Here is a 20,925-nt window from a genome sequence, read left to right as displayed (position 1 = left end):
GTGTATATATATACATATATATATATATATATATATATATATATATATATATATATATATATATATATACTGTATATATATATATATATATATATAATATATATATATATATATATATATATATATATATATATATATATATATTTATATATATATATAAATATATATATATATATATATATATATATATATATATATATATATATATATATATAAGGTGTATGTGTGTGTCTGTGTGTATATATACATAAATATATATATTGGGTTCAATCAATTTAGGAAAACACGAAGAATGGAGAAGGGTTTCATCCACAAATACCCGAGTGGACAGTTTTGCACAGGCTGTATTTTCTTAATTTTACAAGTGTGCCCTTAATTATGATTATGTTACGTTACTAAGAAAAAAACCCTCAGAAAAATGGTACTCGGTTTGGCACACATGTTGGCACCTGCCCTTCCTTGTGTGACACACTTGATGGCCTTCAAAACAACTCTGCCTCCCCTCTGTGTCCTTTTTTACAAGAGCCCGTACACCTGTGTCTCTGCCTGATCATGATTAGTTGTTTGACCCTAAAGTTTCATAACACCCAATCGGGAGAGGGTCTAGTGGCACTAAACCTTTAATTGGGCTTTCCGGGTGCCAAACCTTAACCTAACCGTCATTCTCCCTCACAAAGAGAAACCAAAGATCGTTGACACTTAACCTGGCCGGTCACGGCTGCCATGTTTACGATTAGTTCATCACTCCCCCCTCAGATGATGAACTGACTGGCCTGGTTAAGTGTCAAAAATTTTTGGTGTCTTTGGGTAAGGAGAATGACGGTTAGTTTGTGGTTTGGATAGGATATGCCTCTCCTCCATAAGCCTCAGCATTCCCACAGCACTATTGTGCCAGTTGTAAACAGTGAGTCATAAGTTGAGTACTTCTGAAATCATATGATAATTCTACCTTATAAACCTCTTACTACCCAATACCAGAGAATAAGGGTTTGATTTTGGAGTGACCTTCTCCTAGAAGAGCTGCTTACCATAGCTAAAGAGTCTCTTTTACCCTTACCAAGAGGAAAGTGGCCACTGAACAATTACTTTACTGTAGTTAACCCCTTGAGCAGAGAAGACTTTTTTGGTAATCTCAGTGATATCAGATGTATGAGGACAGAGGAGAATGTGGTAAGAATAAGCCAGACTATTTGGTGCATGTGTAGGCAAAGACATTGTTTACAAGCTTAATTTACTAATTGACCGAAGCGTACCCACTGCACCTCACTCCACAAATCGCACTCCGGACACGTGTCCGACGGGGAACGCGCTCTGTCCCTGCACGACGAGCACAAGGAATGCAGCAGAAAAGGATAAAAAGGACAAGGTTAACACGTGGGAACATAAGGGAAAGCACAGGAATACCACATGGGAGTCACGCGGGACACAAAGGAGTCGGGGACATAAAGAGTCGCACTGTGTTAAGGAGAGCGTCGAGATGATATCGTGACGCTACCAGAGAACTTACTGAGGACTGAGACCCAAGCTAGCAGGCTGCCTGACACGGGCCTAGCCTCAGGGCACGTATCCTACCACCTGAGGTTAGACCTCACAGAAAACGGAAGTAGGGTAAACTACACAAAACTCTGGTCGGATGAGAGGAGATTCCAGGTAACTCCTAAGAAAGTAGTTCTTGGTAAGTACAGTACTCGACAAAAATATGCGACTACCCCCCATAAAAACACAACAAATAATGAATACGTACATATATATTGGGAATGAAACATAATAAAAAGTTTTAATTACCTTGATTAATATTTTGTTGGACCACCCTTCCTCTTCAACACCTGCTTTAGCCGTTTTGTAATAGACAAAGCCAAGTTACGGAGGTTTTGTGGAGGTATATTGGCCCACGACTCTCAGATGGCTGCTTCCAAACGCGGCAGAGAGCTGACGTCTTTCGACTGAAGGTCTTTTTTAATTATGCTCCAGAGATTTTCTATGGGGTTAATATCTGGAGAGCTACCTGGCCAATCGTCTATGATTGGAATCTCACACACAGACAACCAATCCTTTACAACACGGGCAGTGTGGCAAGGTGCACCGTCTTGCTGGAACACCTGTGCACCTGTTATCTCGAAAGATTCGTGCAAATGTTCAGCAAGGAGGTCCAAATAAATTTCTTTGTTCACTCGCACATTAGGGGGTAAAAAAACAAGCTTTCCAAGGCCAAGTCCACTAAAACAGCCCCAAACCATAAGCGTATCAGGGTGCTTAACGGTATTCTCAATGTACCGTGGATCTAACGGGTCACTACCGTTACGACGGTACACTCGTGAATTTCTGTTACAAGTAATATTAAAATTAGCCTCATCAGACCACAGAACCCTCAGCCACTGATCATCACTCCACTGTCCGTATTTCTTAGCAAAATTACACCTCTTTACCCTCTGTTTCTTGGTAATGAGAGGCTTCTTGGTGCGCTTGAAGCTGTTGTACCCCAACTCATTTAAGCGCCGTGACACTGTTCTCACAGACACCTCAGAAAACACTCCAGGATTCTCCTCCTTTATTTTTCTAGCTGTGGTAGACGTTTGTGATTCCACAGTACGTTTCAGAATACTAATAGCACGTCTAGAAGTTTTCCTAGAACGGCCAGGCCGTTGCTTAACTTTCGGTGTTTGCTTGCACCCACCCTCACGCCATAACCGAATGTACTTCTTCACACTCGTCGGCCCCGCACCAGTAAAATTACAAATTTCTTTAATTGTATGGCCTGCAACCTTTAGTCCCACTATCTGCGCTATACAATCACTAGTTAAATCCTTTGTAGGGGCCATAGTATAGTCACTAGCACCGAAAACCACCGAACAACTGCTATAATCTAAGGGGTGGTAAGGGAAGAGAACGCGCAAGAGAACCGCACACCGCCATTAACAGAGAGAGACTGAGGAGGTTTCTCGGGTAGCGGGAAACGCAGGTGGCATTCTGTGACGTCACTGTAGGGTCGCATTTCATTGGCGAATTTTATTCACCCTATTTTTTCACCAAAATATGCGACCTCTCGGCCCCATGGTCGCATATTTTTGTCGAGTACTGTATGTTAGGAAATATACAAATTACTTAAAATTTGTGATATTGCTCTTCTGGGATAATAATCTTGAAAGTGTTATTGAAATACTTTCCTTTGCAGTTAATCCTAGTGTTTTAGAAAATTTTTATTTCGGCAGAGAAGGCTGGGCTCGTTGATTATAGAGAATGATGACATATTACCACTCCAGCCTGTTTACTTAGTTTTTGTTATGTTAGGAATTCACTATCAGTAACTCCTTTCGTGAAGGCTTAAAAATCTATTTAGTTCTCTGGCGAGTGTAATATTTCAGGCCTAGCCTTAACAGTTTCAAACTCTAACTTACTCCTTAAGTGGTAACTCATGGTTTTAAAGTGTTTTTTTTTTTTCAGTAAAGTCTAGTGATACACGGTATCTACCAGTTTTGAGTTCTTGCAAAGTCTCGAATTCTGTATTTACTTTACTCTTCAACAATAACATCAATCTCCCGTATTTCTATTTAATCTTTTAGACATCTAGAATTTGTAAGGCTTAATACTGAGGTGGTAGCCTAGAACCTTATATCTCAACTCCCGATGATATAAGCACCTCCAAACCTCTGCTTATTCCTTAGGTGCTCAGACATTAGTCTAGATATTTTAGCACTCCTTTCATGAAATAAGCACTCTTTACTTCATATCATTCCCATGGTTCGGTAGGTGTTTAACCCTTTTACCCCCAAAGGACGTACTGGTACGTTTCACAAAACACAACCCTCTACCCCCATGGACGTACCAGTACGTCCTTGCAAAAAACTGCTATTTACAATTTTTTTGCATATTTTTGATAATTTTTTGAGAAACTTCAGGCATTTTCCAAGAGAATGAGACCAACCTGACCTCTCTATGATGAAAATTAAGGCTGTTAGAGCAATTTAAAAAATATATACTGCAAAATGTGCTTGAAAAAAAAGTAACCCCTGGGGGTTAAGGGTTGGAAAGTTCCAAATAGCCTGGGGGTAAAAGGGTTAACAAGTTTAGGATTTATGCGAACAGCAGAATGATGCTAATACAGTAGCTCCTTTCTGACCAAGGAAAGAATGGTTCACAGGTCTGGGGTCTCTAATGTTGGAATATCCAAGATGGTTACTGTACATAGTCAATCTGCTCAAAGAACCTATCTCAAAGGTAATTCATCCAAACCCATATGTGTGACATCTGACCACATGGAGACTATTCACCTCATCCTCTGGAACAAAGGTTTTTTGAAACCCTCTAGAGTGTCTATTTTAGGTTTTAAAAGACAATGGAATGTTTATTTTGATTCTTTCAAAGCTAAGAATCTGAAAATGGCTAGATGTAGCTTGGATGTTGTTAGATTTCTATAGTTTCTTTTTATGAATAGAAGTTTCAGTTTCATCTACTTAGTGAGGTAGGTCCATGCTTAATTCTGTGCTCAAGCTTCTGGGATTAGATCTGTCCATTTCAGGTTTAGCAATTGTATTACTGTATATCGTTGAGTATTGATAGGCCTCCAGTAATAAAGTAAATTTTCTGAAATTTCAATGTGGTTTCATAATATTTAAAAGATCCAAATTTTGAACAATTGGAAACCTTCATCTTGAAGATCTCACAGAAAAATCCCTTTTCATATTGGCATTAGCTTAGATAAACACAGAAGTGGACTACAAACACTATCTGTCAAAGTAACCTTTGCAGAACACTAGGGGATTTTGTCTCTTTTGTCTTCCTTCAGAGCCAAAAATTATTTCAGGGCTAATAGTTTGCCTTCCCTTCTCTGAAAATGGATGAAAGCATTTCAGTAGAAAACTGGTATCTTTGTCAAATAAGAGCCGTTCAGTATTATTTGGAAAAATATTCAGGATTAGAGGTAGTGTCCATAATTTGTTTTGTATAATTGTAGTCCCTTATTGCAATATGACCAAAAATTCAATATCAATCATAGTTGGAAGTTTGGTCACAGTATACAAAGAATTAGATAAAAAACTAATGAAAGACTTGAAAGTGAAGTTACGTGATATTAGTAGTGCAGGTACTTCCCTTAAAATTTGTATAAATCTTTCTTTAGAAAGAATTTTAGCAGCAGCTCAATACTGTACCAAGTTAGTTTATGCTAAACATCATCTTGAAGAATCCTGATTTGTCTATGAAGATTGCTAGACTCAAGGTCCTATGAGTGGCTGCAGAGCCTTTGTCTAATTAATTTCAACTTTGGTTAATTTATAACTTTTCTTCAGTATATGTGGCTTTTATTTAATAATCAATTTGGAATCAATAAAAAGTATATTTTAGATTAAGAAATATCATATGCAGCCCCGAGACTATATAATAAGCTCCCACGAAACATCTGAATGATTGAAGGATTGAAGACATTAAGGCTTTCAAGAAGAAACTGAAGACTTTCTTATTTCAACAGTCATACAACAGTGACGATTTAACAGTAAATGAACAATACGCGATATGAAACGTTAAATACTCTGAACGACAGTGGAGGTCCTGTAGAGAGTGGGGTTCTCCTGCTCTATGGGACTGGAAAATCAGCCATCAAAGTAAAGTAAAGTAAAGTAATCCAGAGTTCTGTGTTTAAGACCATATTTTGGGATGGTTTGTTAAAAGTAATCTAGACCAGGTTAGTGAATGATAACCATGTCAAATGCCTTTTAATTGAATTTGTCTGATCGCTTTCCCTTTTTGGCATTCCTCCTCCAGTAGAGTGTGGGAGAGTAATATGAACGTCAGCGAGGCTCATAGAAATAAATAGAATTTTAATAATTAAATTTCTTATTTCTATGCCCACCTGATGTTCAAATTCATGCCCACTCTCTTCCCCACTTCTTTGTGGTATCAAGAGGGTTGGGATGATATCGACTTTGGAACCGAAGGAACAATGAGACACTGGTGCGTTAGTTACCACTTACTGCTAGAATGTTCCTTCCTTTACTAGGGACAATAAGGGAAAATAAATGGGAAAATTTTTAAAAGAATAGTTTAAAAATTTACACGTAAATGTCGATTAAACCGATCTTCTGGAGAAAAAGCAACACGAACATTTAAAAATGCGATGCCCTTCTTATTAAAAGATCTCATGGTTCAACCTCATACTAGTTTAGATGAGTTTCTTTACCTATATAGAAAGTCAAAGCAGATGTCAGAGGAATTGCCATAATTCATAATTTTATTAGGAATCTTTCCCCAGAAAAAGCACTAAGAGCAGATCGGGGGAGAACTAACTGCAATTTTACTATTCACTATATATTTGGACAGTTTTGTAAGCATTTGAGTTCAGGTTTAGTCTTGATCTTGAAAAGAAATTTATACACTTACTGTTTTTCAATATTAAACTTACCCGATAATCATGTAGCTGTCAACTCCGTTGCCCGACAGAATTCTATGGAGGGATACGCCAGCTATCACAATACTAGAAGGGGGTGTATTTACCAGCGCCACCTGTGGCCAGGTACTCAAGTACTTCTTGTTGACACCTCCTCAATTATTCCTCTGTCGTGCTTCCGGCAAGACGTTCTGGGATACGCTTATGTTCTTGGAGTATTTTCACGACTTTGGTGAAGTATTTCTCTTTGATTTCGGCTGTCGCTTTACTGGAAACTTCTATATTAGCTTAGTTAGCTTTTGGAATTAATTTGATTATTTATGGTGACGAGAGAGTATGAACTCTCGTTCACCTTTCAATGGCCGACCCTCCCCTTAGACGGAAGTGTTGGTGTCTAAGAGAGTATAGACTCTCTTTCTTAATTTTGCTTAACAAAAGTTATAGATTTATTTTATATCTCTCCGCCTCTTATAGGCCTCTTCGATTAACTTCCTTTTATTATAAACTCATTAAAATTAATTTTTATATTTGTTTATTTTCGACCTTCCTAATAGTAGGCGGTCTTTTACCGAAGTTAATAAACTTTGAGCCCGTCATTTCGGTTTTACCTGTTAACATATTATGCTATTTCCGCCACAGAGTTTGAAAGAATTTCTTTGATAGTCTCGTACTGATTTCAAAGTTGAACTAACGTTTTGTTTTGTCTCTGCAGTTGTTGACGTTCAGAACGTTCAACTTGCACTCTATCGTTACGATAGAGAAAGAATGTTCACGGTTTCACGTTGCAGTAAGAGTAACCGTGTCTAGCGTTTTGTTCATTCTTTCTTAACTTAATGGTTTTGATCCTAATAAAGGAACTTTTCAGTTTTTTCCTTTAACAATAATATGTTTTAACGATATATATGATTGGGCTCTTCTCTCAGGTTCTAAGTCAAGAGAGAGAGAGAGAGAGAGAGATAGAGACGGAGGGAGAAAGAGGATAAACGTTTCATTCAAGCCTGCCAGGCGTACGAGTAACGTCGTTATCGTTTTTGCTCTTCTCCCTAGTCTCTTTAGGGGAAGAAACTAAACGTTTCTAGAGTGATCTAGTGTTTAGTCTCTTTCCAGCCACTGAATTATCTTTCATTAGATTTTTCTGTTACATTGTAATTCTGTTTTCGCAATTACTAACTTTGAGAAAGGATAGAATTGCGTATTTCAGGTACAAACCACTTAAAGTTTCGAGTTCAGTGAAATAAGTGCAAACAGAAATCAAAGTGATAAGTGATTAGTGCGTGAGGGTACTTTTGTGCGCGCCAGTCGTCCTCCCAGTCCGGGACCTCTTGCAAGCTCCCAAGCCCAGGGGAGAAGCAATGTCGAAGGGCATAAGGGTTCAGCAGGCCTTGATCGGCGCACAGAAGTATCCTCGGTGGTTGTGGGCGTGTCTTACCGAGACCGTCACTCCCACCCGCAGACGATTGAGCCCTTATTTTGCTCGTCTGCAGAAGAGATTAGGGGAGAAAATAAAGGCAGAGTAACGCTGGTCTCAGGTCTCAAGACCTCTTAAACGTTAAGTCCAGACCTATGCCAGACGTACGAAGTTAAAGTTCACAACCCGAATGCAGTCATTGGGTTAGCTCTGACTCTCCTCAGTCATCAGTTGATTACACTCCGCCTAAGAGGAGTAAGGTTCTGCCGCAACAGATCTCTGCTGTTAAGGCTTTACCTCAGCAGACCTTAGTGTCTGCCGACCCCAAGTTGACTCTACTGCAGTCCATACAGTCACAACTTTCGGTCTTGATGCGTGAGTGTCGGGCTGAGAGTGTTGCGCCTCCGCCTCCGCCTACACTCCCCCCCGCCTATGATCGCTCCGCCTGATCGCAGTACCACCTGCCAGGCGTACGATGTTGTGAACTCTACTACAGTCCATGCAAGCACAGCTTTCGGACTTGATGCGTGAGTGTCGGGCTGAGAGTGTTGCTCCTCCGCCTCCACCTACACTCCCTCCACCTACACTCGCTCCGCCTGATCGCAGTACCATCTGCCAGGCGTACGATGTTGTGGACTCTACTACAGTCCATGCAAGCACAGCTTTCGGACTTGATGCGTGAGTGCCGGGCTGAGAGTGTTGCTCCTCCGCCTCCGCCTACACTCCCTCCACCTACACTCGCTCCGCCTGATCGCAGTACCACCTGCCAGGCGTACGATGTTGTGGACTCTACTACAATCCATGCAAGCACAGCTTTCGGACTTAATGCGTGAGTGTCGGGCTGAGAGTGTTACTCCTCCGCCTCCGCCTACACTCCCTCCGCCTACGCTCGCTCCGCCTGATCGCAGTACCACCTGCCAGGCGTACGATGTTGAGCCACGTGCTGAGTTTGCTGTTCCCTGTGGTGTTCAGCCTCCGCCTTCCTTAAGGCAACCTTTACATGGGATCAGGAGGATTATACCTCTCTTCCTCCGCCTCCACTTGCTGCTCCACCAGTGATGCAACACTCGGTTGAGGTACAACAACCTCTCCCGTCCATGAGTCAGTCTCCTCAGCTCTCGCTGCAGCGAGCTCAACCCTCCACAAGGCAAGCACCACAACACCTTAGCCTTGCGCCTCAGGAGCCTCAGCTTGCGAGACATTTACCTTGTTCTGCGCAGCCTCTTCCTCATCGCGCTCCGCTCACACCACAGGAACTGGAACTTGCTACTCAACCGCTCAGCAAGCGCAACCCTTGGGTTCAACCACTCATGCTAGGAGTCAGCCTCCTCCACCCATGCGCCTTCCTTCTGCTTGTCTTTTATTCAGCCTTTGCAGACTGAGCCTCAGGTGTTCCCTCAACGGAGTCTTGAAGAGGAAACCACAACTATTGTTGTTCCAGCTCGTTCTGACTCTGCTGTTCAGCATACCTTACCTCCATTTTCATACCATGGTTTAAACCCCATGCAAGCATGCATAAAGCACTCTAGCACTGGTCATGGAATTTCTGAGAAATGTTAAACGCCATGCACACGCTCTGCTTTCCTTACAGCAGGCTCTGCTTACTACATGCTCAGCATACAGCATGCTCTGCATTCAGCATGCTCTGCATACAACATGCTCTGCATACAGCATGCTCTGCATTCAGCATGCTCTGCATACAACATGCTCTACATACAGCATGCTCTGCATACAGCATACTCTGCTTACATCATGCTCTGCATACCTTACCGCATGCTTCTCAACACATCTTGGGTTGTTGCCAACTCACTAGACTGTCAAGCAGTTTCATAACGTTGCCTTCTAGTCTGCTGCTTTTGCACCAGTGAACCCTCACTCAGAGAACTTAGCTTTTCTAGGATAAGGTCCCTGTAGATGAGAAAGTTCTTTTCTCCCTCCTTCTGATATTCCCTTGAGGACTCTGTCATTTGGAGGGAGCCTTTAGCTGCATAACCTCTTATGGACTTTTATTTAAGCATAACATGCTTACAGGGAAGGTAATGGTTCCACTTCAGTCGCTAATCCCGTCTGTTACCACACCTGCTCCCATAGACCTTGAGCTGTGTTGCATGACATGCAGTCCAAGCTTAGTCCTTGTTAGAGGATTTTTTGTTTACGGAGTCAATGTGTCACGGGGAAGACGTTCAACAACCAACAGAAGTGACTTGTTGTGACGCAGTGCGGCAACCTCAGCAACCCGTTAAGGAGTTGTCTGTACGACCCAGACAGTCTAGACAGATTCGGGTTGTCACTGTACTTCCTCGCTTGCCCATGATTGACAGTTTACAGACTGTGCAGCAGTATCATGATCTTGTGTCCGGCTCCGTCAGACGACTGGCTTTTAAGAGCTCCCACAAGTCGTCGCTGTCTGGAGATTTTCAAATGGACTATGGATCTGACCAAGGAACTGGGCCTCCTGGTCAATTTTGAGGAGTCTCAGCTCGTTCCATCCCAGACCATTGTCTCCTTGGGTATGGATCTTCAGAGTCGAGCTTTTCGGACTTGTCCGTCGGCCCCAAGGATCTTCCAAGCCCTAGAATGCATCCAGAGCATGCTGAGAAGGAACCGATGCTTAGTCAGGCAGTGGATGAGTCTAACAGGGACACTTTCATCGCTGGCCCTGTTCATCGAGTTAGGGAGACTCCACCTCCGCCCCCTTCAGTATCATCTAGCTGCTCACTGGATAAAGGACATGACGCTAGAGACGGTCTCAGTTCCTGTTTCCGAAGAGATGAGGTCTACTCTAACGTGGTGGAAGAACAGCATTCTTCTCAAGGAAGGTCTACCATTGGCTGTTCAGACCCCCGACCACCGTCTCTTCTCGGACGCATCGGACACGGGCTGGGGTGCGACACTGGACGGACAGGAATGCTCGGGCACATGGAATCAGGAGCAAAGGACACTTCACATCTATTGCAAGGAGTTGTTGGCAGTTCATCTGGCCTTGATAAACTTCAAGTCCCTCCAGCTAAACAAGGTGGTGGAGGTGAACTCCGACAACACCACAGCCTTGGCTTACATCTCCAAGCAGGGAGGGACTCATTCGAGGAAGTTGTTCGAGATCGCAAGGGACCTCCTCATTTGGTCAAAAGATCGAAAGCTCACGCTGGTAACGAGGCTCATTCAGGGCGATATGAATGTCATGGCAGATTGCCTCAGCCGGAAGGGTCAGGTCTTCCCCACAGAGTGGACCCTTCACAAGAATGTTTGCAGCAGACTTTGGGCCCTGTGGGGTCAGCCAACCATAGATCTATTCGCTACCTCGATGACCAAGAGGCTCCTCTTGTATTGTTCTCCGATTCCAGACCCAGCAGCAGTTCGCGTGGATGCCTTTATGCTGGATTGGTCCCATCTCGACCTGTATGCATTCCCGCCGTTCAAGATTGTCAACAGGGTACTTCAGAAGTTCGCCTCTCACAAAGGGACACGGCTGACGTTGGTTGCTCCCCTCTGGCCCGCGAGAGAATGGTTCACCGAGGTACTGCAATGGCTGGTCGACGTTCCCAGGACTCTTCCTCCAAGGGTGGACCTTCTGCGTCAACCTCACGTAAAGAAGGTACACCCAAACCTCCACGCTCTTTGTCTGACTGCCTTCAGACTATCGAAAGACTCTCAAGAGCTAGAGGCTTTTCGAAGGAGGCAGCCAGAGCGATTGCCAGAGCAAGGACGACATCCACTCTCAGAGTCTATCAGTCTAAATGGGAAGTCTTCCGAAGCTGGTGCAAGGCCAATGCAGTTTCCTCAACCAGTACCACTGTAACCCAGATTGCTGACTTCCTGTTACATCTAAGGAACGTAAGATCCCTATCAGCTCCTACGATCAAGGGTTACAGAAGTATGTTGGCAGCGGTTTTCCGCCACAGAGGCTTGGATCTTTCCTCCAACAAAGATCTACAGGACCTCCTTAGGTCTTTTGAGACCTCAAAGGAACGTCGGTTGTCCACTCCAGGCTGGAATCTAGACGTGGTCCTAAGGTTCCTAATGTCATCAGGATTTGAACCGCTCCAATCAGCCTCTTTTAAGGACCTCACATTAAAAACTCTTTTCCTCGTGTGCTTAGCAACAGGTAAAAGAGTAAGTGAGATCCACGCCTTCAGCAGGAACATAGGTTTCACATCTGAAACGGCTACATGTTCCTTGCAGCTCGGTTTTTTGGCTAAAAACGAGCTTCCTTCCCGTCCTTGGCCTAAGTCGTTCGAGATCCCAAGCCTGTCCAACATGGTGGGGAACGAACTGGAGAGAGTACTTTGCCCAGTTAGAGCTCTTAAGTACTATCTAAGAAGGTCAAAACCATTACGAGGACAATCAGAAGCCTTATGGTGTGCTATCAAGAAGCCTTCTCTACCAATGTCTAAGAACGCAGTTTCTTACTACATCAGGCTTCTGATTAGAGAAGCAAATTCTCATCTGAAGGAAGAAGACCTTGCTTTGCTGAAGGTAAGGACACATGAAGTGAGAGCTGTGGCTACTTCAGTGGCCTTCAAACAGAACCGTTCTCTGCAGAGTGTTATGGATGCAACCTATTGGAGAAGCAAGTCAGTGTTCGCATCATTCTATCTCAAAGATGTCCAGTCTCTTTACGAGTACTGCTACACCCTGGGACCATTCGTAGCAACGAATGCAGTAGTAGGCGAGGGCTCAGCCACTACATTCCCATAATCCCATAACTTTTTAACCTTTCTCTTGAATACTTTTTATGGGTTGTACGGTCGGCTAAGAAGCCTTCCACATCCTTGTTGATTTGGCGGGTGGTCAATTCTTTCTTGAGAAGCGCCGAGGTTAAAGGTTGTGATGAGGTCCTTTAGTATGGGTTGCAGCCCTGTATACTTTAGCACCTTTGAGTTGATTCAGCCTCCCAAGAGGAACGCTGCGCTCAGTAAGGAAGACGATCTTATTAAAGGCAGAGTAACGGTTCAAGTCGACTTCCTTACCAGGTACTTATTATTTCATTGTTATTGTGGATAACTGATTATATGAAATACGGGATACTTAGCTATCCTTTAGTCTTGTACACTGGTTTTTCACCCACCCCCCTGGGTGTGAATCAGCTACATGATTATCGGGTAAGTTTAATATTGAAAAATGTTATTTTTATTAATAAAATAAATTTTTGAATATACTTACCCGATAATCATGATTTAATCGACCCTCCCTTCCTCCCCATAGAGAACCAGTGGACCGAGGAATAATTGAGGAGGTGTCAACAAGAAGTACTTGAGTACCTGGCCACAGGTGGCGCTGGTAAATACACCCCCTTCTAGTATTGTGATAGCTGGCGTATCCCTCCATAGAATTCTGTCGGGCAACGGAGTTGACAGCTACATGATTATCGGGTAAGTATATTCAAAAATTTATTTTATTAATAAAAATAACATATTTCACAATATAGAGGACATTGTGAAATAAATGTATAAATTTCAATTAAATTTTCTTAGTAAAATTAAAATTTTTGGGCTAAGATTGCTATCTCTTACGATAGTCATAGTTTCTTTAGGAGTATGTTGAAATAAATTAGGTTTTTAGTTTACTTCAGAATAACATGGTTAATATTTAGAAAAGAGGAAGAGAGAAATTGCCAAATATATTATGGCATTTGCAAATATTGTATTGGAAGAGCTAATAGGTGAAAACTTCAGAGATTTAATTTTTATTGATACAGTATAATATATTTTGCAGGGTGATGATATTAATTATTAGAGGTTTTTAAGTGTATCGTCATCTCTCCTTCAGGGAAATGTGTATTTAAGCATATTATTTGAAGTTAGAATTCAGGAAAATAAACATGATTTTTAAATTAAACCTAATTATTTCTTTACCTTTGAATATTATTATAGTAGTTTCCCCTTTACACCCCACTGTAATTAAAGTGATACTTGAGGGTAAATGCCATTATCTTAATCTAAATAATGTTCTTTGAAAGTGTTTTTATGAGACACTCTCCTTGAATTACAGATTGGGACTTTGCAGTTTATTTATCCTATGGACAAATATTGCAGTGAGAGATGAAATATTTATTTTTCAATTTTATTTGGAGGTCTTGAATTTGTCACTTTAGAATTGATAGTACAGTATATTATTGTTCTAAGGCAGGTATAGAAATAATAGAGTTTGCAATGAAATAAAGAAGCAAGTATGAATAGCAATTGAAGAACAGTTTGGGGGGATCAGTGAGTCTGAAGTGTTGTAATTTCTTGCAAGATTCCAGTCAATTGTGCAAATAATCAATAGGTCTTTGGAAAAAACACAGGTAAAGGTTATGCCTTAAGTATTTGCCTAGTTTTCTGCTTGTAGAATTTAATAAGTACACTGCTTATTGTGATCTTTTACTTTTATTTTGAAGTAGTTTATGGCAGGTATTTTATTATTTTTATTTCTCTTTTAGGTAAACATTCTTATACATTTCTTTTTTACAGGAACTGACAGTACTGATAAAAGAAAAGACTCCTACACCAATTAAATGATTTATCATTTAGTTAGTGATTCTGAGTCAGTTAGAAATAGCTGTGATAAATTGTTTTCCAAGTGTTATCGCTGTTATAGCTGTAAAGCACTCGGTTTCTGTACATAGGGTGTTAGTGGTATCATAAATTCATAGGTCTTTAATTCATCACAAGAACCCGGCTAGGTATCTCATCATAAAAAGTCTTCAGAATAGATTGTTCACCAAAAATCTTGAAAGGCTTTCTCAAGAAGCCATTTTTTTTGTGCAATTAAAGAAGAAACAGACTGAATGTGTTTCTCAAAAGTAAATTTACAAAAAAGAATCACACCTAAAATTTTAAAGGACTCCTAAAGCATTAAAGAAACATTATCAATGTAGGGATTTGTATGTTAAGGAGTCACTGTAGTCAGCCTACTTACAACCTTACTTTGTGTTGTGTTAGGGTTCAACTTCATGCCCCATAACTTGCACTGTGGACTAATTTTAGCTAGATCTCTATGAAGGGAGTCAGCAACCCCAGATATACAATCAGGAGATAGATTTGAGGCAAAGAGAGCAGCAGCATCTTTATATACAACAATCTTGTTTCTAGGCCAAACCATGTATTATGGATATGTAGTATGAAAAGTAATGGGCCAAGAACATTACCCTCAGGAACACTAGATATTACATATCTGTACTCACTGTTGTGCCCGTCCGCAACAAATTTTTCCAATCTATTTCTCAAAAATTCAATAATTATACTAAGAAAAGACTCGCCTACTCCCAATTGTTTTGAGTGTGAAGTAAGCAAGGGCCTCATGATTAACACGGTAAAGGTAGCACTAAAATCAATGCCAATCATATGAACTTTCTGACCCCAATCACGAGATTCCTATACAGCATTAGAGAATGAATGAAGAGCATCACATGCTCCAAGGCCTTTGCAAAAGCCAAATAGCAAATTAGGGAACAGATTATTATCTTCAGCATATCTGTCGTGATTAGATAAAGTAAAAAGGTGTGTGAAGAAAATATTTGCAATCATTAGATGCACACACAAGCATAATCTCAGTTACTGCTGGAAACCCTTGGAATCTTCCTGCACGTTTGAAGTACTGGTTAATTGCTGTAGCTTGAGTTATACTAGGACTGAAATGTATATGACTATTTGCTGAATATGTATGATTGATTACAGTACCTATAAGTAATAGGATTGTGAGGAAGCAAATAATTATTTCCTTTATGTTCTTAGACCCCGTTGAAATTTCCCTCTGATTTTACCTTAAGATTTATGCTCAATTTGAATAGCTGCATTTGAATTTATGTACCACTGTACTCATTAAATGTAAAGTAATTTTTTTAATAAAGTTAATTTATCTTCAAGAAGTCATTAGTCTTTTTTTAACACACTATTCCAAATCACGTAGTATAGTATTATGTAAATACTTTTACAGATGTTTCTGGTCAACAGATGAAGGTTGAGGTAAAGTTATTAATGGTAGGTTAGGAAGATTTGATAGCTCATTCACATGTCAATAATTAATATTTTTAGGTAAATGTAATCTGGAAGGGACTTTGATTAATTTACTGAAGTATGAACCTAGACTCAGTCCTTTGAAATGTTGCAAGCAAGAATAGATTATCGTAAGGATACATTCAAGTTTAATTTCAATATCAATTAGAAAATTTTAAATATTTAACTTAGCCGGTGAATATATAATAGCTGCAACTCTGCGGCTCGACAGACAACATACTCAAAAAAAAACTCGCGAGCGATCGCTATGCAGGTTGCGGGTGTGCCCACCAGCGCCAACTGTCGGCCAGATACCACTCTTGTATGTAAACAAAACCTTCAATTCTTCTCTGTCGACGTTGACGACAAGACGTATTTATACTCGCTGTAGAACCTGGAGTTTTCCCATCATATTTGGTGAAGTACTTTATTTTGGTTTGAGCTTTCGCAGTACAGGTGTTTTTTCCTCAACATAAACTCTTGAACTCTTTATTGAATCGGATTATTTGTTGATGACTTGGATTGTTTTTGGAATTTTCTTTGACTAATTCAAAATAGCTGACCCTTCTCAAGTACCTAGATTTCGAAAGTGTAATGCTAGGGACTGTAATAGGCGTCTTCCAAAGGCTTCTCTCGACCCTCATACTATTTGTTCCAATTGTCGGGGTAAAACCTGTCAATTGGGAGATCGGTGTGAGGAATGCGTGGGTCTTTCGGAAATCGATTGGCTCGAATATGATAAGTATGCACGCAGACTAGAGAGAGATAGGGTAAGGAGAAGTTCATCTAGGTCCGTAGATTTTTCCTCTCCACATGCCCCTGAACCTAATCCTTCCCCTGTAGTGGTTATTCCTAACCCCCCTTCTAGCACTCAGGAACCGTCTATGCAAGACATGTTACGTGCTATTCATGCCTTGGGGGAGAGAGTTGAAGCGTTAGCAAGTGACCGTAATCAACTCATGGCTGACGTGAAGGAACTTAAGTGCCATAGTGCCACGGCGGAAAGTGGGAAAGTGATTAGTGCGCAAAGTGTTGTGAACAGTGTTGCGACCGAGGGTTCATCTGTTCGTGCCTGTCGTTCACCTAGTCCGGGACCTCTTGCAAGCTCCCAAGCCCAGGGGAGAAGCAATGTCGTACGACTTATGGGTTCGAGAGGCCTTGATCAGCGAACAGACGTTCCCTCTATGGTATCAGGCGTATCTCGTCAAGATCGCCCCTACCATAAGACGAGAGAGCCCATTTTTACCTCGTCTTCCGAAGGCTTTTCACGCAAGAAACCATGGAGCAAGGTTTCTAGGCCTCTGAAACGCAAGTCGGTCCCTTCAGGACAGGTCCAACGTCCTGGATGTAGTCATTGGGACAGTTCGGACCCGTTGCTGTCATCGGATGACTGCTCGCCGCCTAAGCAAGGCAAAGTTGTGCCGTCTCAGACGCTAACCCCGTCTGTTACCGCACCCGTTACCGTAGACCCTAAATGGGTTATACTGCAGGACATGCAGTCTAAGCTTGCGTCCCTTATGGAAGGCTACAACGCAGAGAAGGTTTCCGTTGAACCTAGCCGTTTATCTCATGGAGATCCTGGCCTTCAGCCACCCAAGCGTTCTGTTGTGCGTCCTGTTGACGTTGGTGTAGCCATCTCACGTCAACCAGTTGGGGTTGTACCACACCCGATGCGGTCTCGTGTGGATTTTCAGCCGCATGTGGACGTTAGGCAACTCACTGATGCGCCTGGTGACGTTCAGGACGGTCGCCAACCATCAGAGTTGACTTGTTTTGACGCGGTGCGTCAACCTCCGCAACCTAGAGTTGTTTTGACTGCACAACCCAGGCAGTCTAAGCAGTCTCGGGTGGACGCTGTGCGTCCTCACGCACCTGTTGTTGTTGACAGTTCCCAGACTGTTCAACAGTTTCAGGACGCTGCGTCCTGCTCCACCACTTATGCACCAGTGCGGGCGGACGCTGCGTGTCAAGCATTGCCAACCCCTTTGCTTGTTTCTCATCAGTTGTCAGATGAGGAACTTTCGGATGAGGACGTTGCTGACCCTCAGCCTGAGGATCATCCTTCAGATATTGATGAGCCTAGAGCAGTTCCGCCTTCTATGGACTTTAAAAAAGTCATGCTCATTTTTAAAGAGTTGTTTCCTGAACACTTTGTCTCTGTGGCTCCTCGTTCGCCGCCGTCTGAGTTTGTTTTAGGCGTACCTGCTACCATGCCAGCCTTTACAAAACTCGTTCTCTCTCGCTCATCCAAGAGAGCTTTACGGCTGTTAGGCGATTGGTTGGAAACCAAGAGGAGTTTAGGGAAGACGGCCTTTGCCTTCCCCCCATCTAAACTCTCGTCTAGATCGAGCGTCTGGTATGCCACGGGAGAAGTTCTCGGCTTGGGAGTTCCTGCCTCTGCCCAGGGCGACTTCTCAAGTCTTGTAGACTCTCCCCGCCGCCTAGCCATGAGACGCTTGAAGATTAGTTGGTCATCCTCAGACCTGGACCATCTACTTAAAGGCATCTTTAGGGCTTTTGAAGTTTTCAACCTCCTTGACTGGTGTTTGGGAGCCTTGAGTAGGAAAATCTCATCAGCCGATAGAGATGTCTCCTTACTCATTATGTCCTGCATGGATAAGGCCATCCGTGATGGATCCAATGAGCTCTCCGCCTCGTTTACGTCAGGAGTCCTAAAGAAACGAGAGTCTCTGTGCTCTTTTCTGTCAGCAGGAGTGACGCCCTGTCAACGATCTGAGCTACTCTTTGCCCCTTTGTCTAAGTTCTTGTTTCCTGAACTTTTAGTTAAGGAAATAGCGTTGTCTCTAGTGCAGAAGGACACCCATGACTTGGTTGCGTCCTCGGCTCGCAAAGGGACCCCTTCGTCTGTCTTGTCTGCTAGACCTAGGATAGACACTCCAGCGTCCAGGTTTATTCCGCCCTTTCGTGGCAGAGCCCCCAGCAGGGGAAGTACTCGTGCCGAAGGGAAGAGAGGAAAGAGGAAAGGAGCCAAGTCCTCGCGTGGCAGAGTCTGACTGCCCGCAACTTCAGACAGCAGTAGGTGCCAGACTCAAGAACTTCTGGCAAGCCTGGGAGAAGAGAGGCGCAGATCAACAGTCTGTGAGGTTGCTCAGAGAGGGGTACAAAATCCCATTTGTACGCAAACCTCCTCTAGCGACGTCCCCCATCGATCTCTCTCCCAGGTACCGAGAGGAAGCAAAGAGACAAGCCCTGAAACTAGAAGTGTCTCTTTTGCTAGAGAAGGGAGCGGTGGTCAAAGTCTCGGACCTTCAATCACCGGGGTTTTACAACCGTCTCTTCTTAGTACCGAAGAAGACAGGGGGTTGGAGACCTGTGCTAGACGTCAGTGCTCTGAATGTCTTTGTCACAAAGACAAAGTTCACCATGGAGACCACGAAGTCAGTCTTAGCAGCGGTCAGAAAGGGAGACTGGATGGTCTCTCTAGACCTAAGAGACGCTTACTTCCACATCCCCATTCACTCAGATTCCCAACCTTTTCTGAGATTTGTGTTCGACAATGTGGTGTACCAGTTTCGGGCCCTGTGCTTTGGCCTAAGTCCTGCTCCTCTCGTGTTTACGAGGCTTATGAGGAATGTGGCAAAATTCCTCCATTTATCGGGTATCCGAGCCTCCCTTTATTTGGACGACTGGCTTCTCAGAGCCTCGTCCAGTCATCGCTGTCTGAAGGATCTCAATTGGACTTTAGATCTGACCAAGGAATTGGGACTTCTGGTCAACTTGGAAAAGTCCCAGCTGATCCCATCCCAAACTATTCTGTATTTAGGGATGGAGATTCGCAGTCCAGTTTTTCGGGCTTTTCCGTCGGCCCCCAGAATAGATCAAGCCCTGCTCGTAATCCAAAGGATGTTGAAGAGAGAACGTTGCTCAGTCAGGAATTGGATGAGTCTAGTAGGAACTCTATCATCCCTGGAGCAGTTTGTATCGCTAGGAAGGCTACACCTCCGACCTCTACAATTCCATCTAGCTTTTCACTGGAAAAAGGACAAGACGCTAGAGGCGGTCTCGATCCCGATTTCCGAAACAGTAAAGACTTGCCTGAATTGGTGGAAAGACAATATCAGTCTACGAGAGGGACTTCCCCTAGCAGTTCAGAAACCAAACCACGTTCTCTTCTCAGACGCATCGGATTTGGGTTGGGGTGCGACACTGGACGGTCGGGAATGTTCAGGTCTGTGGACCTCAAGTCAGAGGAGCATGCATATCAACGGCAAGGAGCTTTTGGCAGTTCACCTGGCCTTGATGAGCTTCGAGAGTCTCCTTCGAGACAAAGTGGTGGAGGTCAACTCGGACAACACCACAGCCTTGGCGTACATTTCCAAACAAGGAGGTACCCACTCCCTGACACTGTACGAGATCGCAAGGGACCTGCTCATCTGGTCAAGAGATCGAGGCATCTCCCTGGTAACGAGGTTTATCCAGGGCGACTTGAACGTTCTAGCAGATTGTCTCAGTCGGAAAGGTCAGGTAATTCCAACCGAATGGACCCTCCACAAGGATGTGTGCAAGAGGCTTTGGGCAACTTGGGGTCAACCCACCATAGACCTCTTTGCAACCTCGATGACCAAGAGGCTTCCAATCTATTGCTCTCCAGTCCCAGACCCAGCAGCAATACATATAGATGCCTTTCTCCTAGACTGGTCTCACCTAGACCTATACGCATTCCCACCATTCAAGATTGTCAACAAGGTACTGCAGAAATTCGCCTCTCACGAAGGGACAAGGTTGACGTTAGTTGCTCCCCTCTGGCCCGCGAGAGAATGGTTCACCGAGGTACTTCGATGGCTGGTAGACTTTCCAAGAAGTCTTCCTCTAAGAGTAGACCTATCACGTCAGCCACACGTAAAGAAGGTACACCAAAGCCTCCACGCTCTTCGTCTGACTGCCTTCAGACTATCGAAAGACTCTCGAGAGCTAGAGGCTTTTCGAAGGAGGCAGCCAGTGCGATTGCAAGAGCGAGGAGAGCTTCTACCATTAGAGTTTACCAATCGAAGTGGGAAATCTTCCGAGACTGGTGCAAGTCAGTATCTGTATCCTCGTCCAGTACCTCTGTAGCCCAAATCGCTGATTTTCTCTTATACCTGAGAAGAGGTCGCTCCCTTTCAGCTCCCACGATCAAGGGCTACAGGAGCATGTTGGCTTCG

The 20,925-nt window shown here is 43.1% G+C and overlaps 1 protein-coding gene across 3 annotated transcripts in view; it reads left to right on the top strand.

Moving 5' to 3' along the window:
- Positions 1–20,925, top strand: part of LOC137658090 (optic atrophy 3 protein homolog) — a 101,959-nt gene that overhangs the window by 62,700 nt on the left and 18,334 nt on the right. The window contains exon 4 of one of the 3 annotated variants that reach the window (XM_068392796.1): positions 14,240–15,638. The exons of the other annotated variants lie outside the window; for them this stretch is intronic. Within the exon in view, the coding sequence (XP_068248897.1) occupies positions 14,240–14,287 (48 nt within the window). The 3' untranslated portion in view covers positions 14,288–15,638. Of the gene's footprint in view, positions 1–14,239; positions 15,639–20,925 lie in introns of those variants that run through there. 3 annotated transcript variants of the gene reach the window in all.

The sequence above is a fragment of the Palaemon carinicauda genome, chromosome 1, assembly GCF_036898095.1.
Source record: "Palaemon carinicauda isolate YSFRI2023 chromosome 1, ASM3689809v2, whole genome shotgun sequence".
NCBI lineage: Eukaryota > Metazoa > Arthropoda > Malacostraca > Decapoda > Palaemonidae > Palaemon > Palaemon carinicauda.
This window is presented reverse-complemented; position numbering and strand designations above follow the sequence as displayed.